Here is a 22,059-nt window from a genome sequence, read left to right as displayed (position 1 = left end):
CCACTGCACCACACAACCAGCCCAGCTCTTCCCCCCCACCCACTGCATCCCAAAACCAGTCCAACCTGTCTCTGCCTCCCTAACCGGTTCTTCCTCTCACCCATCCCTTCCTCCCACCCCAAGCCGCACCCCCAGCTACCTACTAACCTCATCCCACCTCCTTGACCCGTCCGTCTTCCCTGGACTGACCTATCCCCTCCCTACCTCCCCACCTACACCCTCTCCACCTATCTTCTTTGCTCTCCATCTTCGGTCCGCCTCCCCCTCTCTCCCTATTTATTCCAGTTCCCTCCCCCCATCCCCCTCTCTGATGAAGGGTCTAGGCCCGAAACGTCAGCTTTTGTGCTCCTGAGATGCTGCTTGGCCTGCTGTGTTCATCCAGCCCCACATTTTATTATCTTGGAATCTCCAGCATCTGCAGTTCCCATTATCTCAGTGTAATGACTCTGTTTGCTGAATATTCTTCTGGCATCCAGTCCTGTAATTTCTCCAATCTCTCAAAAATTGACAAATTGCCTTAATGCTTAAATAAATCTCCACCAGTTGTGTTGCATAATTTTATGATTCATAATTTGATATATTGTCACTTGTGTTTTACAGTGAATAATACAGTAAAATACAATGAAAACCTTCAACAGTCGCCACAATTCGGCATCATTTTGAATAGTTAAAGAATTAAAAGGATAAAAGATATAACTGGGGAAAAAAAAGAGTCCTGAGCGCTGAGCTGGCTCGCCAACGACACTTGTGCCGCCAAACCTGATAAATTGCTTTGTAAGTAATTTAAGTTGAATTTACTGAAGTAACTTTAAAATTAACCCTCTGGTGATATTGCAGAATGGGTGACAAGACCAAATGTAGTTCTCACAAGAAGTGGGGTTAAGGTATACAGCATAATTAGACCCGGGCCCATGAGTGTAATTCTGTCCCTTGCATTTATTGCTGCTGTGTGTAGCTACTCCTGCCATGTGGTGTGTTGTCATGGGGCCACACTCCTCTGTCTTGCTCCATCTTCGCACATCCAGTGTTGTTCATCTGCAACCACTCTGTGACCTTTTTCGTCTAACCACACACTAATCTCTAGTCCTCCACACTCTCCTCTAGAAGAGATCTCAGTAGCTTCTCAGCCCTGATCAAAAACCAAAATAGTGACACTTGCTTTGCTGGATATCACGGAGTCCTTTTTTTTTTCCATTTTTTGTCTTTGCAGTTGCAATTTCAAACATTTTGTCTATGGTCTGTTAATGGAATTTTTAGCTTTTGTCTTTTAAACCACTTTTCAAAGATCTCCTTTTTTTCTGCAGATCTTTTACATATCACCCAGCTTTCTGAGGTAGACAGGAGAGTGGATTTACTGACACACCTTTATATTCTGTTTCCCCTTGTTCTAAGTTCTTAATTGTTAAAACATCCTTCATGTCCACAAAAATTATTTTTGGCCATCTCTGTCCTTATGATTGTACATCACATCAGCCATCATTTGTTATTGTTTGTCTTAAATTGACCAACTTATTTATCACAAACTACTGTGCATTTACTTTGTACTTAATAGTTCCATTTTCTAATTCAAGTGGTAATGTTTGCTTAGTGTAGTTGGCTGGAGCAAAGGGCAATATGGGTCGTGGGCTATAGTTATTAATGGGGCTATTGTTGCAGCTAACAATTTACTGAATGATTTTAAACGGCTATGTTACCAAGCTGGTGAATGTATACCTTGAACAAATCAAAATAAGCAAGCAATTGAAGCAGTTAAAAGCCGCAGAATGATGGAGAGTTTTATAAATTAGGGCACAGATTGGAGGACATCTGAGATTACTGTGACATATTGAGAGCCAATAGGTTGGCCACAGTTTGTCTGCTGTATGCAGTGTTTTACAACTATAGTATGTAAAGGCTATGTGTGTGCAATGTACACTTGTGAGGATAAATTAATTGTGAACAGAATGGCAAGATACTGAGATTATTTTGAAGCAGGAAAGGCAAAGAGGAGATATAATATACATTTTTAAAATTCTGAAATTACCTTGTGGGCTTGAAAAACAGTTTCAGCACACTTGAGAATTTGTGCAATATTTTTTTCAGAGATTAAGATAATTTTTGTAACTAGAGTTTTCTTTCATTGTCCATTCATTGCCATAAACCTCCTTTTCTGCGCTTGCCACGGACAAGTGAAAGTATTCTTCAGTGATGTATTCCTGTATTACAAAATGTTATATTGCCATTTGAGAGAGAAATAAAGTCTCAAGTTCCTTAGTTTTCTGGTTTATTCACAAAATCTTCTTGTGTAGATTTATAGGAGGGGACAATAGATGCTCTGAAGGATGTGGGCACTGAACCAGCTCGTGTATAAATGGTGACAATGCAGCAATCCCTTAGAGGCCTTAAAAACATGGTTATTTGAAACATTACATAGCTTTTCAGTCAAAACAAATTAATAAGTTGGGGAAAAAATTAACAGACCCTGTCAAAGTTAAGAATGAAAAGTTTGCTCATCTTAAGTCCCATTTCACTTTTCCTAGTGCTAACATTGTTTGGCTGGATCTTGTAGCAGTGTTGTTTGTTATAATACACTGTAGGGTGAGTGGGTTGATTTTAAAATGACATTGCTCAATAATCTTTCCTCATTTTTACTTATTGAAAACTTTGTACGGGAGAGATTAATCTGTTTTTGAAAGAGCATAATTAATGTAACTTTGCACCAGTCTGGAATTTAAATAGACAGAAATGAGACTAAACAAGAATTTATTGAACATTTTATGTATTATAGATTCTCGGAAGGAGAAGGATCTGCGAGGATCACTGAAAGCTGAAGTGGAAAGGTACATGTAGCACGTGACTGCAGTTTGTTTCTTTGCCTTTGCATTGGGAAACAAATATGGTACAATTGTAAGACAATTGTGTAAATGTGTATATTTTTAAAAACTGTATCAATTTGTGTTTTAGTGCTTTGCCTAGTAGCTCCAACCGTTGGTTGCTGCTCTGCAGCAGAAATCAATTACTACCAATGCCGATTCTTTGTCAGTTCTTCATTTGGCAGTATTGTACAGGGCAGCTAGTGGTAATGTCATTGGACTAGCAATCTATAACCCCAGGCCAGTGGTTCTGGGAACATGGGTTCAGATCTCACAATGACTGATGGTGAAATTTGAATTCAGTAAAATCTGAAAAGAGCTGGCCTAATGATGATCATGAACTCATTGCCGAATGTTGTAAAAACCTATCTGATTCACTATGGCTTTAGGGAAGGAAATCTGACAATCCTTACCTTGTCTGGCCTACGTGTGACTCCAGATCCACAACCAAGTGGTTGACTCCAGGGGATATTTCAGATGGGTAGTAAATATTGGCTCAGCCAGCGATGTCTACATCAAATGAATAAATATTTTTAAAAATGCAAATAGCATCTGTCACTTACCTGCTTCCTATATCCATCATAATTGTAACATGACATGTATCTGCTCTTGCCATCCCTGAACTACCTCTGGAGACATTGGTCCATCTGAATAGTTGCAGTCTTAAGGTGCAAAAGATTTTGAAAAATTGTTTTTTTAAATATTTCCGTAAAGAATTCAACAAGACTGTTTGTGTGGTATCACAGGAGATGGGTGAGAGACTAAGCGAATATCTTGTGTCAGAATTTATTGCGGAGAAAGACCTGGAAGATGGAGATCTTGAGGAAATAAATAGTGATGTTTTGAAAAGTGTCTGTTACTGAAGAGGTGGTGTTAGAGGTCTTAAAATACATAAAGGTTAGATACATCTGTTTAGGTGTATCCCAGAGGTTTGCGAAGCTCAGGAAGAGATTGTTGGGCCCCTTGCTGAGGTATTTGTATAATTGACAGCCAAGGGCATGGTACTACAAGACCGTAGAGTGGTTAATGTGGTGCCATTACTTTGGAAAGATGGTAAGGAAAAGCCAGAGAACTACAGACCAGTGAGCCTGACATCAGTGGGAGATAAGTTGTTGGAGGCATTCTCAGGGGCAGGATTAATGTGCATTTGGAAAGGCAAGAGCTGATTTGGGATAATCAGCATGACTTTGTGCATGGGAATTTGTGTCTCGCTGTCTTGATTGAGTGAGTGTTTTTGAAGAAGTGATAAAGAAGATTGATGAAGGTAGAGTGGGAGACGTTGTCGACATGAACTTCATCAAGGTGTTCATAAGGTTCCGCATCGTAGACTGGTTAGGAAGGTTAGATACTGTGGATTCCAAGGGGGGTGCCAGCCGATTGGATACAAATTTAGCTTGAAGCTAGGAGACAGAAGATGGTGGTAGAGGATTGCTTTTCGGCCATGAGGTCTGTGCCCAGCGGTGTGCCACAAGGTTTGGCACTGGATCCGCTGCTTTCAGTCACTTATATAAAAATTTGAATGAGAATATAGGAGCTCTGGTTAGTAAGTTGCAGAAGACACCAAATAGGTGGTGTAGTGGACTGAAGTAGAGTACAATGGGACGTTAATTAGATGGGCCAATGGGGTGAGGAGTGGCAGATGGAGTTTAATTTAGGTAAGTGTGAAGTATTGAATTTTTGATGAGGCAAACCATGGCAAGACTTCCACAGGGCCCTGGGGAGTTTTGCTGAACAAAGATCTTGGAGTGCAGGTTCATAGTTCCTTGAAAATGGACTTGCAAGTTGGTGAAGATGATGTTTGGCGCTGACCATATTGGTCAGTGCACTGAGTATAGGAGGTGGATGTCATTTTGTGGCTGTATAGGACATTAGTGAGGCCACTCTTTAGAATACTGTGTGCTGTTCTGGTCTCCCTGCTATAGGAAGGATATTGTGAAACTTGAAAGGATTCAGTAAAGATTTACAAGCATGTTTCCAGGATTGAAGGGTTTCAGAAATAGGGAGAGGCTGAACAGGCTGGGGCTTTTATTTTTGGCCTGGAGCATAGGAGGCTGTGGGGTGACCTTAGAGAAGTTTATAAAATCACAAGGGGCATGGATTGGGTGAACAGCCAAGGTTTTTCTCCCCCAAGTTAGAGGGCATAGGTTTAAGGCACGAGGGGAAAGATTGAAAAGGGATCTAAGGGGTAATTTTTTCATGCAGGATGCTGTGTGGAACAAACCACCAGAGGAAGTGGTGGAGGCTGGTACAATTACAACATTTAAAAGGCAATCTGGATGGGTACATGAATAAGAAGGGTTTAGAGGGATATGAGCCAAAAGCTGACAAATGAAACTAGATCACTTTAGGATATCTGATCGATGCAGATGATTTGGACCGCAGAGTCTGTTTCTGTGCTGAATGACTCTAGAATTGAGAGTATCATGAAGTGTGTCATGGAACAGACTCTGAGAATATCCCTGGTTGCTCTGTTCCTCTGATTGAGAAGGCTGTACAAATCTCACTTCAGAATCTGGAATTCATAATCTTTGGTGCTTTACTAGCAATTCTTAGAGCTTTCAGAGTTCCAGGAACTGTCTTTCTGATAAGATTGTGAACCACAAACCTCTAAATGTGGAAGAGCCCAGAGCTGTTTTCAAGTAAAAGAACAAAGATCTTCTCAGTTTCCTGGCCAATACAATATGACAAAATAGATTAGAATAATTCATTTGCACGTTTGCTGCCATCACACCCACAAGGAGCAGACTCACTGCCGATAAAGTTGTAGTCCCTGTGACCTTGTTGCCATTGTCACTGCATCTCTTTGCTTGTTTCCATAACCTAGTGATGACTAAAACTATTATAGGTTGTGCTTTCCCGGTTATTCAGTGAGTAAGCACTCTGCAATACTGTCAGGAAGATTTTGTATCCAGTGAATCTGTTTTTTAAAAAGAACCCCTCATTTGGTCAGCAGGTTGGTGCAGTGACAAGCAGGGCAGTGACCTCAGCGCCAAAGTGGTAGTGACAGGAGTGGGACGTCGAGTGCACTGATGGACAGAGTGGCTGATGTTTTCCAGTTCTAGGTGCAGCTGGATGGTGTTAATAGCACATACTTCCCGCCCTAGTGTGGTGCTAGGAGATGCACTACTGCTTGTTTGTCTTGTGGAGTTTGAATTTTGTGCTGCTGTTCCTAATGGAAGTTTAAAAATATAATCAGCACCAATGTATTCTAGTTCTACTGATTTAAAGGAGCTGGTGTAAATGAAAACAGGGCTCCAAAACCAAATTCTAGCCTCTGAAAAATCAAGAAGGGCCATAGAAGATATATTTTTTAAAAATTCAATAAACACCTTCTGCTTCAGTAATGATCATTTATAATTTATGCTCTCTTCTCACTGCAAAAACATCAGACAAGTGGAAGGGACAATTTTGCAACAAAGCAGAAATTTCTGCAATTCAAACATCAATTAGACAAGTAAAATAGTCATCAGGGAGATCCTTGTAAAGTCTATGTCACTCTGACATCAGGACAATGCTATATCGCTCACTTGAGATTTATTGTCACTGATTGATGAGGTAAATTGCCGTTGTTGCAGTGTCAACTAGTATTTGAAGCATAGTATGCTGGAATGCTCTTTTTTTCTGTACTTTGTAGTCAATTCTGAAGAGGGCAGGAAATTGAGCACTAATTAATTTTGTAATTTGAGTTACAACAGTCGCAACAAATATTTTTAGTATGTAACCATCACAATTCAGTTAAATTTACTGAATCAGATCAAAAGTGAAACAGTCAATTCCAAGATTTTCTAGAATGAAAGAGACTGGAGTTTCTTTACCTACTAAATCTGAGGGAAATCAGAAATTGAAGTCAGAACATCAAATGCATAACGCACAATACAGGTGATAAATGTGAAAAAGACGACTGGGGAAAGCAGTGTGGCTAAACAGACCACAGGGTTTTCTTAGAATTCATGCTGTTAGCATCGCTCGTTAATCAGTCAGCTACCTTCTAAGACTGCAGCAGTCCATTTGCAGTTGGTCGATCTACAATGCTGTTATCCACGTAGTTGCAGGATTTTAATCCAGTGACAGTGAAGGAGCAATGACATGTTTCCAAGTTAGGATGGTGACTGACTTGGAGGGGAATTTGCAGGTAGTGATGTTCCCATGTATCTGCTACCCTTGTCCTTCTGGATGGACACGTTCATGGTTTTGGAAGGTGGTGTCTATGGATCTTGGGCCAAGTTGTCTTTCTTTCACCTCAATTTGAAGCATGTTCTGAACAGGATTTGAGAATAAGTGCTGGGACTTTTTTCACTGGAGTGTAGGAGTTTGAGAAGTGACCTTTAAAAGTTTTTAAAATCATGAGGGATATAGATACGGTTAATGATAGTTGCCTTTTCCTTAGGATGGGAGATTTGAAGACTTGAAGGCACATTTTTAAGATGAGAGGAGAGTTCAAAAAAGACATGGGGGCAAATTTTTTTTACAGAGGTGGTTCACGCGTGAAATGGACTTCCTGAGGAAGAGGTGGATCTGGGTACAATTACAACATTTAAAAGACATTCTGATAAGTGCGTGAATAGGAAAGGTTTGCGGGGATATTGGCCAGGAGCAAGCAGGTGGGACTAGTTTAGTTTGGGATTATGTTTGACATCGACTAATTGGGCTGAAGGTTCTGATTTCATGCTGTATGACTCTATAACAAAGATGTTACCTAATGCACCTCCCAGAGTTGGGATTTATTGTAGGGTTTGAAATCCATCAGTCCCCTAAAAGGTTAAATGACTCTTTTTGATGATTGATTTCAGTCTGACTAATGGAGGCAAACTTCTTAGAGATTGTGTTCAGAACTGACTCCTCTAAAAACCAAAGAACATTACTTTGTCTGTGTCTGCTGGAGGCATTCAATCATTTGCCAACAGCATGTAATTGAGTGGAGACTTTCTTTTTCTTCCCCTCTGACATATTTTCCCCAGCTTTACCAACCTTAGAAAGCTCAGCCTTTCATGATTGAATAGAATGCCAGTGCTCTGAGATAATGAAAGCAAGTTGCCTACTAGATTACTGTTGAGTGGCACAACCAGTTCCCTACTAATACTTCAACCTAAGCATCAATTGTCATTGAGTAGATGGATGGATAGCAATAAAAACTTGGTTTGACACCTCCCCTATATTACTAATTTTGCTTTGGTGCAAATGTTAGACAGAGCAGTCATATTTACCCTGGTTCACAAAGTGAGAAAAAACTTGAAATACCATTAGTGAACAGTTGGAAATAAGCCATTAGTATACAATGGGGTGGATGATATGCAGTGCTTAATTGGGGAGGAAAATAACAAACCTATTTGGATAGGGATGGAAACAGAAATAGGAGTTTGAACAATTGAATACAAAAGTAGGGAGGCTATGCACTCTATTAAGACCAAATCTAATAAACGTTTAGAATTAGACTTCTTTTTAAGGAAGACTATGAATACATTGGAAGCAATTCAGAGAAGGATTACTAGATTATTACTAGATTAATACCAGTAATGAAAAGGTTGCCTTAAGCAGCATTAGACAGACCAGACTTCTATCTACTGAAATTTAGAAGAGTAAGAGGCAACTTGATTTAAGCTTATATGATCCTGAGGGGTCTTGACAGGGTGCGTGTAGACAGCGTGTTTCACCTTGTGGCAGAATCATTATTTTAAATTGGCAGCACTCTGTATTTTTAAGAGTTGAGACAACTTTTTTCTGAAGGCCATGAGTGCTTGGAACTTGCTGTTTCTAAAAAGATTCAGAAGCAGAGCCTTTTGAATACATTTTGAGGTAGAAGTAAGTAGATTCTTCTTAGAGGTGAAAAGCTGTCAATAATAAATGGGAATGTGGGGTTGAAGATACAATCAGACCAGCTGTGTGTTTTGGCAGGCTGAAGGTGCTGAAAACCCTACTTCTGCTCAGTATCCTTGTGTTTGTCGCAAACTTGACTGTGAATTTTAGGTTGGAACTGTTTTTAAATGGAATTCTAAAGTGTCCAATAATAGTGAACTTTTTAAGTGAGATAGTGTATGTTCAAGTTACACATCCTGGTCACTATATCCTGTTCTATTTTTCCATCAGGAAAATCAATAAGGAAGATGTAGTAATTATGGATTCTCTAAATTACATCAAAGGTATGCCTAATAATTTATCTGATTCTTTGTATGGATTTATTCCTAATTTTTTTTAATCTTCCTGAGCAACGTTGCTAATGTTCATGGCTAATGTGATATTTTACTTCGGCTCATCCAAAATATGGTACCTCCAACAGGGTGGAACATCCTCAGTACTGCAAGATCAGCCTCATTTTTTTTTGAGCTGGGTTTCAAGTGTGAGATTTGCTCACTCTATCTTCTGTCACAGGGATAAGCGTGCTACAGCTGAACCACTTTTGTGTGCAGTGAATTGCCCCATCACCAAGGAGCACCCTCCACTCTTGTATTTCTGTTGTCAGCTGCTTTGGGAGAGATTGAGGAAAGCAGGAAAACTACAGTGAGAATGGAAGGCCAATTCTGAGGTTGATTCCTTGAGCTGGTGTCTTGCTGCAGCTTCAACATGGTGATGTAAACTGTTGCTGATGCACCAGAGTGCCTATTATTGAGAAGCGGTAAATAAGGGGAGATTCACCATTAAATAGCAAATGATTTGGACAAAGGCGTGGATAGGATCCTCTGTGACTATCCTTATGTATTAATGATGATGAGATACTTGATCAGAAAGCACTTAAGGATTCTTTTGTGATGTATGTTGCTGTAATAAAGTAGATTACATGTATATCTCTAATATGTTCCCTAGACTTGTCTGTTTATTTTAAATCACTTGTGGGATGTGGGTGTCCGTGGCAGGCCAGCGCTTATTGCCCGACTTGAGAAGGTGGAAGTGAGCTGCCGCCTTGAACTACTGTCGTCCTCGTTCTGTAAGTTGACCGACAATGCCCATAGGGAGAGAGTTCCAGGATTTTGACTCAACAATATTGAAGGAACGGTGATATATTTCCAAGTCAGGATGGTGAATGGCTTTGAAGGAAACTTGGAGGAGGTGGTGACTCCATGTATCTGCTGCCCTTGTCCTTCTAGGTGCAAGTGATCATGGGTTTGGAAGGAGCTGTCTGAGGATCTTTGGAACTTGAAACATTTTATTCAAAAGTAAGAGAGCTGACCATTTCTACCAGTGGGGTCTTGTGTGCAGCTGGAAAGATACAGTAGAAGCATTAGTCTGGAGTTAATGTGAAGGTATGTATAGGCTTTCAGAATATGCCTATTTATAGTAATTAGCCTTCATGATTCAAGGTACAGAGCAGTTCTACTTCAGATATTTAAACTTGATTTGGTTGTATCATACTCATGCCCATGACAGAGGATTGTGTATCCCTGCCCAGAAAATTGAGGACTAAATAGCTGCTAATTATTGCAAAACTGAGGGAGGTCTGCCCTGTTGGAGATGTCATCTCTTGAATGAGATGTTAAACTGAATCCCCATCTGTTATCTAAGGTGGACATAATGTAAAACATCCCACATCACTTCTTGAAGAAGGGTGCGGGTGGGTACAGCAAGGTTCGGCAAACAGCATTGTTTTATTGCTTTAGTAATCGAGGGATAACATTTAGCCGGGATATTGAGGAGAAATCGAATATGTTTCTTTCAAAACAGTCATGGGATTTTGTTTACACCCTGCTGACGTAACAAAGACTTGGTTGAAAGGTTGATCTTAACAAGGGAACTGCACAGCATTCAGTCAGTGTTGCATTAGAGAGCCACCCAAGGTTAAATGCTCTTGGTTTCTGCCTTTGCACTTATACGCACAACCCATTGAGAAAGATTGATTCAGTATTTAGTCTGGAGCTGCTCCATGTTTGTTTTCATTTTCAGCATGCTGGTGTATATTATCAAAGGTATATGCTCAGTGGGTACTTGTGAAATCACATTGTTAGTTGTTTGGTCATTGACTATGTCTGATAATAAAGCTGTATGTAAATATTTTCATTGAAACCCACTTTGCCCAAACAGCCTGTGAGACAAACTGTCAGGCTACTAGCATCCACAGCTTTAAATACATTAACCAGAGTGAGAGGGAAGTTGGGAGAGAGAATTTCTATTTTACTTCTAGGAAGGATAACTTACCTGGAAGAAGTATCAATTTACTAATCTCAAGTGTCTCTCAGTTTGTAGCTCACACTTTGATTCATGTGGATGATATACTGATGTGACCTTATTTTGATTGTTGCTGGATCCTGATTATCTCTGACAAGTCTCCCAAAGTAGCCGCTGAGATTCTTCCAGGTTTCAGATAGTCTGTTGTCACATTGTCTGTGGATTTTCTCTGGTAGGGTAAATTCCACAAACGTGAGGGTAAATGAAAGTCAATATGTCCAACACTTACTCCTTCCCTTTGCCAGTTGTGATCAGGGTAAATGTAACTGGGCCTTTTTTAAAAAAAATACAATCTACCTGCACACAAACAGCAAAGTCTCGACTGGGCCCACCATGTAGGGTTATCTGGAGCTGAGCATGGGAAGCTGAGGCATTTACAGGACCCAATCAGGCTTCAAAATGGGGGCAGCAGGTGAATTTGCCCTAAAACGCCCACAGGAAATTTCACGAGTGGCACGTGAGAGAAAATTCCCCCTTGTATAAGGTGAGGCAGAATCTGAGGAGTAAACTCCTCCATTTACAGTTTCTGTCTCTCCCCTGCCAAATGCTCCAGCTTCTCCAATCACTCATTTCCCCTCTTTTTGAGCTTGTTGCTCCTTGAGAGACAATTTGTGATTGGAAAATCGCCAAGGGCAGGAGTGTGGGAACTTGTGCTTAGAAGAGCTAGAGCAGTTATTCTGGTTGGTCCTGCTGTTACCACCACCAGTAACTTGGAGAGGCGGCAGTTTGTAGCAAGGTAAGAAATAGCTCCTGCTGTTGGGCACTGATAACCTAGATAAATTAGGACTAGGTTTGCATTTGATGGTAGATAAACTAGGTAAATTAGCTATTTAAAGCTCCATGAAATTATTTCTCAAAGCTTCGAATTTGTACTACATCTGTGCCTGCCATTTGAGGGCATACAGTTCACCTGGGGCAGTGTCTGCCCTGAGTTTGGCTTGGTTAATCTAGATCTCTGAATGCTTTGAGATTCTCCAAAAAGACCTTCAGGAGTTTAGGGCAATGGCTTTTTGTGTGTCTCCATCTCTAGCAATATAATGCTTTCCTATATAGAACATAAAACAATACAGCGCAGAACAGGCCCTTCAGCCCTCGATGTTGCGCTGACCTGTGAAGTAATCTAAGCCCCTCCCCCTATACTATCCCATCATTTGTATACAGCCATCATCTCTATGTCTGTGCTGGTTACCCATTTTTGGCAATTCTGGTGATGTTATAGTAAAAAATAAAACTAGAAAAGGAAATGGTGCAACATACATGATTAGAACTAGGATTCTTCCCATTTAACCCATGTAACCTTGAACATTAAGCCCTACTGGGTAACATGAGCTTAGTTGGATGATCAGTGTAAAGCTTCCTCTTGTGTTGCACTCTCACCTGGTTAACCCACTTATTCTAATACAGGTCACGGCACAAATGCAATAGTACTCACTGGAAATACTAAAGAATCATTTTCAATAATATAACCGTTCTCTATGAAGGAGCTGAAAAGAATACAAGATGAGGGACAAAAATGGAGTCAGTGGAAAATGAATTAACCATGGCAGATTCAAATGACAAGCAGCCTCAACATGTTTAATTTTTAAGGCAGGGCATGGATGTTATGACAAACAGTTGTACTTTAAGTTTAATTGAGGGGTGATGATTGCGGAGGATATTGATGAATCTTCCAATTCTGCTTTTGAGGGCCCAGACATCTCCCATATAGCTTGATAACGCTTGGAGCCTATTTATTAAAAATTCTTTCTGGTCCACCGTGTTTTTACTAATACAAGCAAATACCCTAAACATAGCTGTGCTTTTGATTTGAAGATTAATTATTGAATGCAAAATAAATTTTTGTTAAGCCTCAACAGAATACAACTTATACAACAATAAGTTATAACTTCAACTGGCTGCCTAACTGGGGGAATTTTTTAAAAAGATAGTTCTGACAGCCTGTTTTAATGTTTCCCCAAAGACTTTCACTGTCCGTTGTAAAGAGTATGGCATTGGGGATGTAAAGTTAAACTTGGCCAGCTGTATTATTTGGTGTGTGTCTTTTAAAGTAGGTCAGATACTTCTGTGTTAAAGGGTTCTAATTAGTCACCTTAAAGCTCAAATGATCAAATAAAAAAATGCATCAGCTTGGAAAAACTCACTACAGTTTCACTTAAACCATTCACTATTTAATTTCTGTGTATTCCACCTGTTGCATAAAAGGACCATTTGGAATCCCACACCTTGGTTTTTTTTCTAAGCACACATTTAGTGCAGAAGTATAAAGGGAGGGGGAAAAAAAAGCTTGCAGTTAGCTAAATGAAGCTAAGTAGTGCTAAAGGCTTGCAATTGATCTTTAGAAAGAACAGCAAATGTGAGATTTATTACCAGTAAATTAAGTTGTGCCAAGTAATTAGGATTTTCATTTTGGAGACTAATGTAGGTTTACGTGCAGTAAGTTAACAAAATATCATATTTACACATTCTCAAGTTAAAACGTTTAAATCATTAAAGTTCATGTGCATGCACAATGTTTGAGCTACCTCTTCTCTCTAAAGAAGGAAATCTGTTTTTTTAAAAGAAACTACAAAACTAGGCACAGAAGGAAATGTTACTAAATGACTGCGCCACCTATTGAAGTATTTTTTAAGAAAGTAAAAGAACCCTATGAAAGCCAAGAAAATGTCAATAAGAGTGCTCAGCAGAAAAAAAGTCATGTTTGCCAAGTATAACTGCTCAATTACCAACTCACTTACAGAAGGATTTACTCAGGAAGACAGCGAGCCTTAATTTTGTGTAATTTATATCTTCAGACCCGGTTTCTATGTTTTTATGATCTGTTTATAACTTACCATCTCTGCATGTCTTGATGACTATTGATACAAGGAAGAGGCTCTTCACTAACTGGATACACTGCGGCGTGGGGGCGGGGCGGGGGGGGGTGCTGGTAATGAGGGAATTGAGGATCTGAGGGCAGCATAAAGAATATATGTGTTGAAGCCGCCAATTTAACTTGTCTAAACTGATGAGTCAGACAGATGGAGAGCCTGCAGTAAATGAACAGCTGAGATGAATAATGGGACCGGTTAAACAAGATTCCAGACCAAAGTGACTTTGCATGTAACACTTCTTCTGAAGATGTGAAAATATTGACTCACAGTGCCTAATTTTGTTCCAACAATGTGTATCTCTGTGACTGTTGCTCTTTTTAAATGTAGGCTACAGATATGAACTTTTCTGCCTGGTAAAGCATGCACAGACCCCACACTGCCTGGTAAGGAGACATTATTATCTTTTATTTTGGGGAACCAATGTGAAAGATATATAAAATGTGAAAATGAATTTATTATACAGCTGCTAGGTCTGGCCTGGAAGAATCCAAGACTCTGAATTATCATCTTTCTGCTGTCCTTCCTTCCCACCCACCCTTTTAAACTGAGCAAATTATATTGGAAAATGTGATCTGGGGTTAATTGTATTCATTTATGTTATCTGATGTATCTTCACTATTTTGTAAATGGAATGACTAATGCTTTGAATAAAATCCTTTTAAGAATTGTTGCTTTTTATACTTATATTAAAAAAATCCTTTCTCTCCTCCTCCTCCTCCTCCTCCTCCTCCTCCTCCTCTGTCAACTGTAATCCCCATATGGAAAGAAGGAAGAAATTTTTATTTATTTCAAGCCATTGCTGTCCACAAGACGTGTGCATCAGTGTTTCATGAGCAGTGAGCTCCTTTTTTCTGTATTAAATATAGACAAGGTGCCATGGAGCTAATTTGTGCCGAACTTGTGTTTAATTCAAAGTTGATTACGCTTGATTGAACTTTCACAACAACCTCTGGCGGGGGGAGAAAGGAATTGTACAGGCACTGTGCTCCCTTTTAGAATTAAACAGAAGTGTGAAGGACAATAGCTCCCTTGTGCATTCTCCCTGGCAACTCCCTGACCAGTCAAAGCTGACTTGCCAATCAGCTTTTTCTCATCTTTTTCTCATCTTTATACTCTTTTTGAAATTTGGTGTTCTTGTGAATGTGAGAGTGCAAGTTGGTAAAGCTCTGGCAGCAATTTTTTAAGATTTATCTGTATGACCAAGCAACAAATTGGCTGTTACTGCTGTTCTGCAAACATAAGTGGCAGCTAATTTATGCATAGCATGGTCCTCACAAACAGCGATGGCTGGCTTTTGGAGGTGGTGATTTTCAAATGAATGCCAGGCGAACTCCTGTGTATTTCAAAGACATTTCATTACATCTATTCTATCCCATTCTAAAGCAGCAGTGGGAGTGTTCAATTTCACTCGCTCTGCACATGCAATCACACAGCCAGTGGCACAGAATCTACAGCTCCACTCTCGGACTCCATGCATTCCATTTTCCTTTGTGTCTTTCCTACAGCCATTGTAATGGGACTGTTGATAGATTTAAATAGTCACTTCACAGCAGAGAAAAATTGCAGGAACATTGCCCTGCACCCTCCCCCACTTTCTTGAGGGCCTCCCTCAGTACTGCACTGAAATGTCGGCCTATGGTGTTTGCTCAGATTCCTGAATCTGGATTGAAATTGTATCCTTACAATATCCTTAAAAGGCTACAGCTGAGCCAAAATGTTACTGAGGGACAATGTTCTGCCGACTTCGGCCAACTAGACTGTCTCCAGGCCACTAGGGGAGGTGAGAGAAACTGGCACATAGAGTCATAGAGATGTCGAGCATGGAAACAGACCCTTTGTTCCAACTTGCCTGTGCTGACCAGATAATCCAAAATTAATCTAGACACATTTGCCAACATTTGGCCATATCCCTCTAAATCCTTCCTATTCATGTATCCAGCCAGATGCCTTTTAAATGTTGTAATTGTACCAGCCTCCACCACTACTTTTGGTAGTTCATTCCATGCACATACCGTCCTCTGTGTGAAAAGTTGCCTCTTAGGTTCCTTTTTAAATCTTTCCTCCCTCACCTTAAACCTACTCCCTCTAGTTTTCAACTCCCCTACCCTGGGAAAAAGACCTCCGCTGTTGATCCTATTCATGCACCTCATGATTTTGTAAACCTCTATAAGGTCATCCCTCAGCCTCCGATGCTTCAGGGAAAATAACCCCAGCCTATTCAGCCTCTCACTTTAGCTCTAATCCTCCAACACTGGCAGCATCCTGTTAAATCTTTCCCAAACTCTTTCAAGTTTAACAACATTTCTTCCGACAACAGGGAGACCAGATTTGAACTTAGTAATGCAAAAGTGGCCTAACCAATGACCTGTACAACTGCAACGTGAACTCCCAACTCCTACACTCAATGCAATGACCAATAAAGGCAAGTGTATCTAACACTGCCTTTATTGTCCTGTCTACTTGTGTCTCCACTTCAAGAACAATGTCCCCATATCCCAATCGTTACTGAGAAATGGGAGAAAACATTCAGGTGCTAAATATGATGGGGTTTTTTTATATTTTAAAAAAGGGTTTACAATTATATAGTGCTTTTTCTGGCTGGTTTTGCAGCCACTTACGCTTCTTGAAGTATATCATGTTCCTTCGGTGTTGCTGGGTGAAAAGCCTGGAAATTCCTTCTTAATAGCACTATTTAACTACTTACATTGCGGACTGTAACAGTTCAAGAAGTGACCTATCACTGCCTTCTCTAGGGTAATTAAGGATCGGCAGTACAGCAACACCCACATCCCACAAATTATTTGCTGCTTTTTTTATTTTGAAACAAAACCTACAAAGCACAAGAAATAGTGCATCCACCCTGTCATCCCCTCTGCTCTCACTGACCAGAGCTGCAATCATTTCTTTTGGATTGTTGCTCCTTTTTTAAAAAAAAATTCATGGAAATGTGGGTGGGTTGTGCTGTAAGTGGTGGTGTTCCATGCGCAGAAAGGTCCGAGTGGCAAGGAGAATGGAACTGACAAGTGACGGAACTGAACGGAGGCAAAATGATTGGCCTCCTGACATAGGGTAGGCACCATCATGAGCAACAAATAGAAAACAGTCTTCCGAACCAATGGCCTCCACACAGATACATTCAGAGTAAGCTCAAGGATTGGCATCTTGTCTTTTTTTATTTGGCTGTTAATCGCCTTCTGGACTCGTAACTGAATTCAGTTATTTGAAATCTGAACTCCTGCCCCACCTTTTCAGGTAACAAATATTTGTTCTGATTCTTCTGCCATTCCATTCACACCTCTGTAAACCTAAACTTTGTTTAGTTTTCCTATTACCACCATCTTCACTTTGCACCCTCATCGTTTGTCATTTATTATCTCTACACTGCCACCCATTCAAGATCATTTCTTTTGATCCTTTCACCCTTCCCCTGTTTTCCCTGTCTCCCTCTTCAAAATCTGTTCCATCCATAACTTTTTCTCAAACACAATAAAATGTCATTGATCTGAAATGTTAACTATCTATCTTTCCACAGATGACTTCTGACCAGCTGAGTGTTTCTGACATGTGTGTTTTTAATTTCAGCATGTGGAGTACTTTTGTCAGTAAAGCCTATTTCCCATCAAGGATGAAATTGGATTTTGTTTTTGTTTCTAGATTCACTGTGACACTGCTGTCGATATCTGTTCATTGTGGAACCGGAACAGAGAGCCAGAGGAGCAATACTCCCAAGAAATGTGAGCTTGTCACCACTGTCATAGAGTCATACAGTTTGCAAACAGACTCTTTGGTCCAACTGGTCTATGTCGAATGTTATTCCAGCATTTGCAGTTCTTTGTTGTATCACAACAGTAACTGTACTTTCAAAAGAACTTGGCTGTAATATGTGACATCCATTGGTCATGTGAAGAGCCCAAGTCTGAGTGTGTCTCGTTTTCATGTGGCACATTGTCTGATTTGTCTGATAACATTTTATTACTTATTGAAAGTACTGTATAAATTCAGTATGTTGCATTGTTTTGTAAGACCATCCCACTGTTTTTACTTTGAGTCTTGAATTAGTTTTAACAGTTAATCTATGCTTTGCAATTTCATAAGTTTCGATGCATTGGTGATGCGATTTGAGGCTCCAGATTCCCGGAACCGGTGGGACAGTCCATTGTTCACCATCCAGAAAGAAGATACCCTCCCGTTTGAGGAAATTTGCGATGCAATCTTCCATAGGAAAGCCCCACCGCCCAACCAGTCAACGCTGAATGTGAGTGAAGACAGCGAGCGGTGCCTATGTGTTCAGAATTGCTAATAGTCTAGCTTTGGCCTGGTTGATCCAGGAACACAAGGTGCAAATCTAGGGCGTTGTTGTGATCTAAGTCGGCCAGGAAAGACAGTGGTGTTGTGGTAATGTCAATGGGCTATTAGTTCAGAGATTCAAGCTAATACTGCGAGGACACAGGTTCAAAACCCAGCAAATCAGCTGTGGGAATTTGGACTCCTATTAATATGGAGCGGGAATAGAAGTCGAAGGACAGTTGGAGGCCTGTGGTTATGTGATGTCTCTTCCAGAATCCTCTTTTTTTTATTATTTTGGCACAGTAGCCTCTGGGATTTTTGGCATCATCTTACTTTTCTGGCTTTCTTCAAGCCTCTCTCAGTACATGACTCGACATTGTTCATTATATCTTTATTTTTCTCCTCCTTCCTTTCTTGCCCGCGATTTCACCTTCAGTTGTTGCCAGGATGTGGCTATCAGGTCTCCATCTCTGATTCTGCACTTAGCTCTAGTCCTCTCTCTAACTGTACTTGGCAACCTCCAGGATTTGAAAGCTAGTCTAAGTAATGGTAATCGAAGAAGTGTCATCAATTGTTGAAAAATAGCCCATCTGTTTCAAAGATTGATGAATTTCTAGATGTTGAAGATACCTAGGGTTATGGAGGTGGTGCAGGAAGTGTTGAGACAGAAGGTCACTCATGGTTTAGTTGAATGGTGGAGAAGGTTTGAGGATCCAAATGGCTGCCTTCTCCTATTTCCTCTGATGCCAATGCCCTTGATGGAAGGAAATCTCCAGAAACATGTCCTGACAACTGTTGGTGTATCCCGTGAACAGGTAGTAGAGCATCCAGACTGGGGAACAAACCTGCAGATATTCTGTCATCTCTCACTTAAAGATTGATTGACAGAATTACCACGCCACAGAAGACAACACCTGGGCCTGTTGTGACTGCACTAGTTCTTCAAACAAGCATCATTACCTAGCATCAATCTTCTTTTTAAGTACCCTCTTAAAGGTCTCAATTGAACATACTGATTGTGAATTAGGTGTAAAGTTTTTAAAATTGGAATTTGTTGGACCACAGATGAAAATTGTGTCACAGGTAGACACGGTTAAGAAGGCATTTAGCATGCTTGCCTTCATTGCTCAGCCCATTGACTGCAGGAGTTGGGATGTTATATTGAGATTGTACAGGACACTGGTGAGGCCTCTTCTGAAGTACTGTGTACAGTTTGGGTCACCTTGCTATGGGAAGGATATTATTAAATTGGAGAAGAGTTCAGAAAAAAATGATTGGGGTGTTGCCAGGACAGAGGGTTTGAGTTATAAAGGGAGGCTGGATAGGCTGAGACTTTTCTTTTCCCCCACACTGGAGCATAGGAAGTTGAGAGGTGACCCTATAGAGGTTTATAAAAGCATGAGGGGTTTGGGTAAGGTCAGTAGCAAGGTCTTTTCCCAAGGGCGGGTGAATTTAAACTAGGTCGGGGGGGGGGGGGCATATTTCTAAGGTGTAAGGAGAAAGATTAAAAAAGGGACCTGAAGAGCAACATTTTCACACAGTGGTTCGTAGGTGGAATGAACTGCCAGAGGAAGTGGTAGATGTAGGTACATCTGAATGTTGTTTGGACAAGTATATAAATAGAAAAGGGATATGAACCAAACACAGGCAAGTGGGACTGGTTTAGTTTGGGAAACATGGTCAGCGTGAACGAATTAGACTGGAATGTCTTTCTGTGCTGTACGACTCTGACTGTAAATTGAGAAGTTTGACAGAATGTATGGGGAGAAACTGATCTGATTGGCAGGACGAATGGTAACCAGAGAATGCAGGTTTAAGATAATTGTTGGATTAAAAAGGAGAAATTTTTTTTTGCCAATCGGTTTATCATCTGGAATAATGCTGAAAGCAGATTTAATAGAGAATTTTAAAAGGAACTTGAACACATGCAGGATAAGGGATAGTTTCCAGGGCTGAACAGAGAGTGGGATTAATTGGAAAGTTCTGTTTAAATAGCCATGCTTAGTGGACTGAATAGCCTCCCTTTTAGGAGTTGAATTCCATGAATTGTGTGCAGCGTTAGCCTTTTACAGATCAGGCATGGGCTAGAGGTACTGGGTAGGGCATGAGGAATTGTTGTCTGTTTGCTCCTTGGTTCCAATAATTAGACCACAATTAATGCTTACCCTTTTAATATTCATTTCCAGCAACCACTTTCCTCAACGAACTTCATGTATGAGTTGGATCGAGTAACACAGGAGATGATCATGGTGAGTTTTTTGTTTTTGCAGGAATAATTCATGCAGGGTGGGAAATTATTTCCTCTTTGACTAGGGAGAGACAGTGGGATAGTGGTAATGTTACTACTTCAGTAATGCTGAGGATAGTGACAGCTAGTGAAGTTTAAATTCAATTACATTTTTAAATCTGGAATTGAAAGCTAGTCTTGTAGATAACTTAGTAATAAGCATTTATTATTGACATGAAATCTCATCTGGTTCATGAATGCCATTTGGGAGGAAATCTGCCATCTTCATCTGTGATGTGTGATTACAGAACTATGGCAATATGTGGACTCTGAACTGCCCTCTGAAATGGCCCATTCAAAGACCATTTGGAATGGGCAACCATTGTTCCCGTTGCCAGCAGCTCCCACAGGCACAAGAATTTTTTAAGGACTTCAAAAATGCCTTGCCAAAAGGCATGATGTTAATCAGGGCAGTTTTTAGTGGGTCACATTCTTGTAGCTGAGTCAGCCACCTTCAAGGTCCAGACCCACTCTAAGGTTTGAACACCAAAACTGAAAGTGGTCTGCTCTGATCGAGGTGTATCTTTTGGCTGAGACCTTAAACTGGCCCTCACGGTGGATACGAAAAATCCCATAGAATTATTTTGCAGACCCTATCCTGGCCAATTTTTATCCCTCAACCAATGTCACAAAAACAGGTTATTGTATTCAAAAACAAACAAATTGCTGGAAAATCTCAGCAGGTCTGTGACGAGAAATCAGAGTTAACGTTTCGGGTCTGATGATCCTTCCTCAGAACCCTGGGTTATCATATTGGTGGTTTTGGGAGCTTGCTGTGCACAAACTGGCTACTGTGTTTCATACTTTACACCAAGCATTGCATTTCTTATGTTAAATAGCGGTGAAGTGCTTTATGATGCCCAGTAGTCACGAGAAGGTTTTATAAATGCATTTTTAAAGGAATTACTTTCAGTAATCCTCAGGTAGATAATGTTGCATATCGTCATTCTCTCGTCCCCACTCGTGTTAGGGATATTGATTTAGTGCCTCAGGCTGTTTTTCTGTTTTTGGGAAGCTGGATCTTAGCTGTTTTCAACTTGTAACTGAGGGAGCCTGAGCTGGTCGGAGATGACACTGCATTATTTTCCCCCCATTAATGCCGTCAGCGCGTTCAGTACTTTGTTCTTTTTGTGCTCAAATTGGGGTTGGGAGGGTAATCAAACTTTTTTTTTTTCCCTTTTTCATGGCGTCCTTCTCTTCTGCCCCCTTGGGTGTGTGAATTGGGTGCATGACAAAAACTCATGCCATCAACTTAGATCCCACTTCTTCACAAAGATGTTATTGCCATTAACCCATTCTTCCCTGGACCACCTTTCACATTGCTCTTGTCCAAAGGGCTGTCTGGGCAAGAGAGAAATTTAAAGACAAATTTGGTGATGTTCTATGCAGAAAATGTGTAACCCACTTTTGCTGGGATAAGAGAGATGATTCAAACTAACTTTGTACAGGATTCTTCCAACTAATGGACAGTGGGAGCTGGTTTAAATACAGACCACAATAATGGGTCAGAACCAAATCTACTGTGCCGTATTTACATTCCCTTTCCCCAGCAGACCATTGTTGCTTCACTTTGTAATGTTAATTGTCAAAATATGTATTTTTAAAATGC

General features: G+C 40.4%; 1 protein-coding gene and 1 long non-coding RNA gene across 2 annotated transcripts in view; one reads left to right on the top strand and one right to left on the bottom strand.

Annotated features, from left to right (window-relative positions):
- Positions 1–22,059, top strand: part of kti12 (KTI12 chromatin associated homolog) — a 60,370-nt gene that overhangs the window by 22,386 nt on the left and 15,925 nt on the right. Inside the window, exons 2-7 of the mRNA XM_059640085.1 lie at positions 2,768–2,819; positions 8,937–8,989; positions 14,204–14,259; positions 17,531–17,610; positions 17,972–18,131; positions 20,350–20,412. Of these exons, the coding sequence (XP_059496068.1) occupies positions 2,768–2,819; positions 8,937–8,989; positions 14,204–14,259; positions 17,531–17,610; positions 17,972–18,131; positions 20,350–20,412 (464 nt within the window). The remainder of the gene's footprint in view (positions 1–2,767; positions 2,820–8,936; positions 8,990–14,203; positions 14,260–17,530; positions 17,611–17,971; positions 18,132–20,349; positions 20,413–22,059) is intronic.
- On the bottom strand, positions 648–13,923 carry LOC125446905 (uncharacterized). Its single transcript, XR_007246490.1, has 4 exons — positions 13,838–13,923; positions 10,977–11,175; positions 3,266–3,362; positions 648–2,195 (listed from the first exon to the last, which is right to left on the bottom strand). It is a non-coding gene; the product is annotated as an uncharacterized LOC125446905 (long non-coding RNA).

Source organism: Stegostoma tigrinum, chromosome 36 (assembly GCF_030684315.1).
Source record: "Stegostoma tigrinum isolate sSteTig4 chromosome 36, sSteTig4.hap1, whole genome shotgun sequence".
Lineage (NCBI taxonomy): Eukaryota > Metazoa > Chordata > Chondrichthyes > Orectolobiformes > Stegostomatidae > Stegostoma > Stegostoma tigrinum.
Note: the sequence above shows the minus strand (reverse complement) of the source record. Positions and strands in the feature narration are given on the sequence as shown.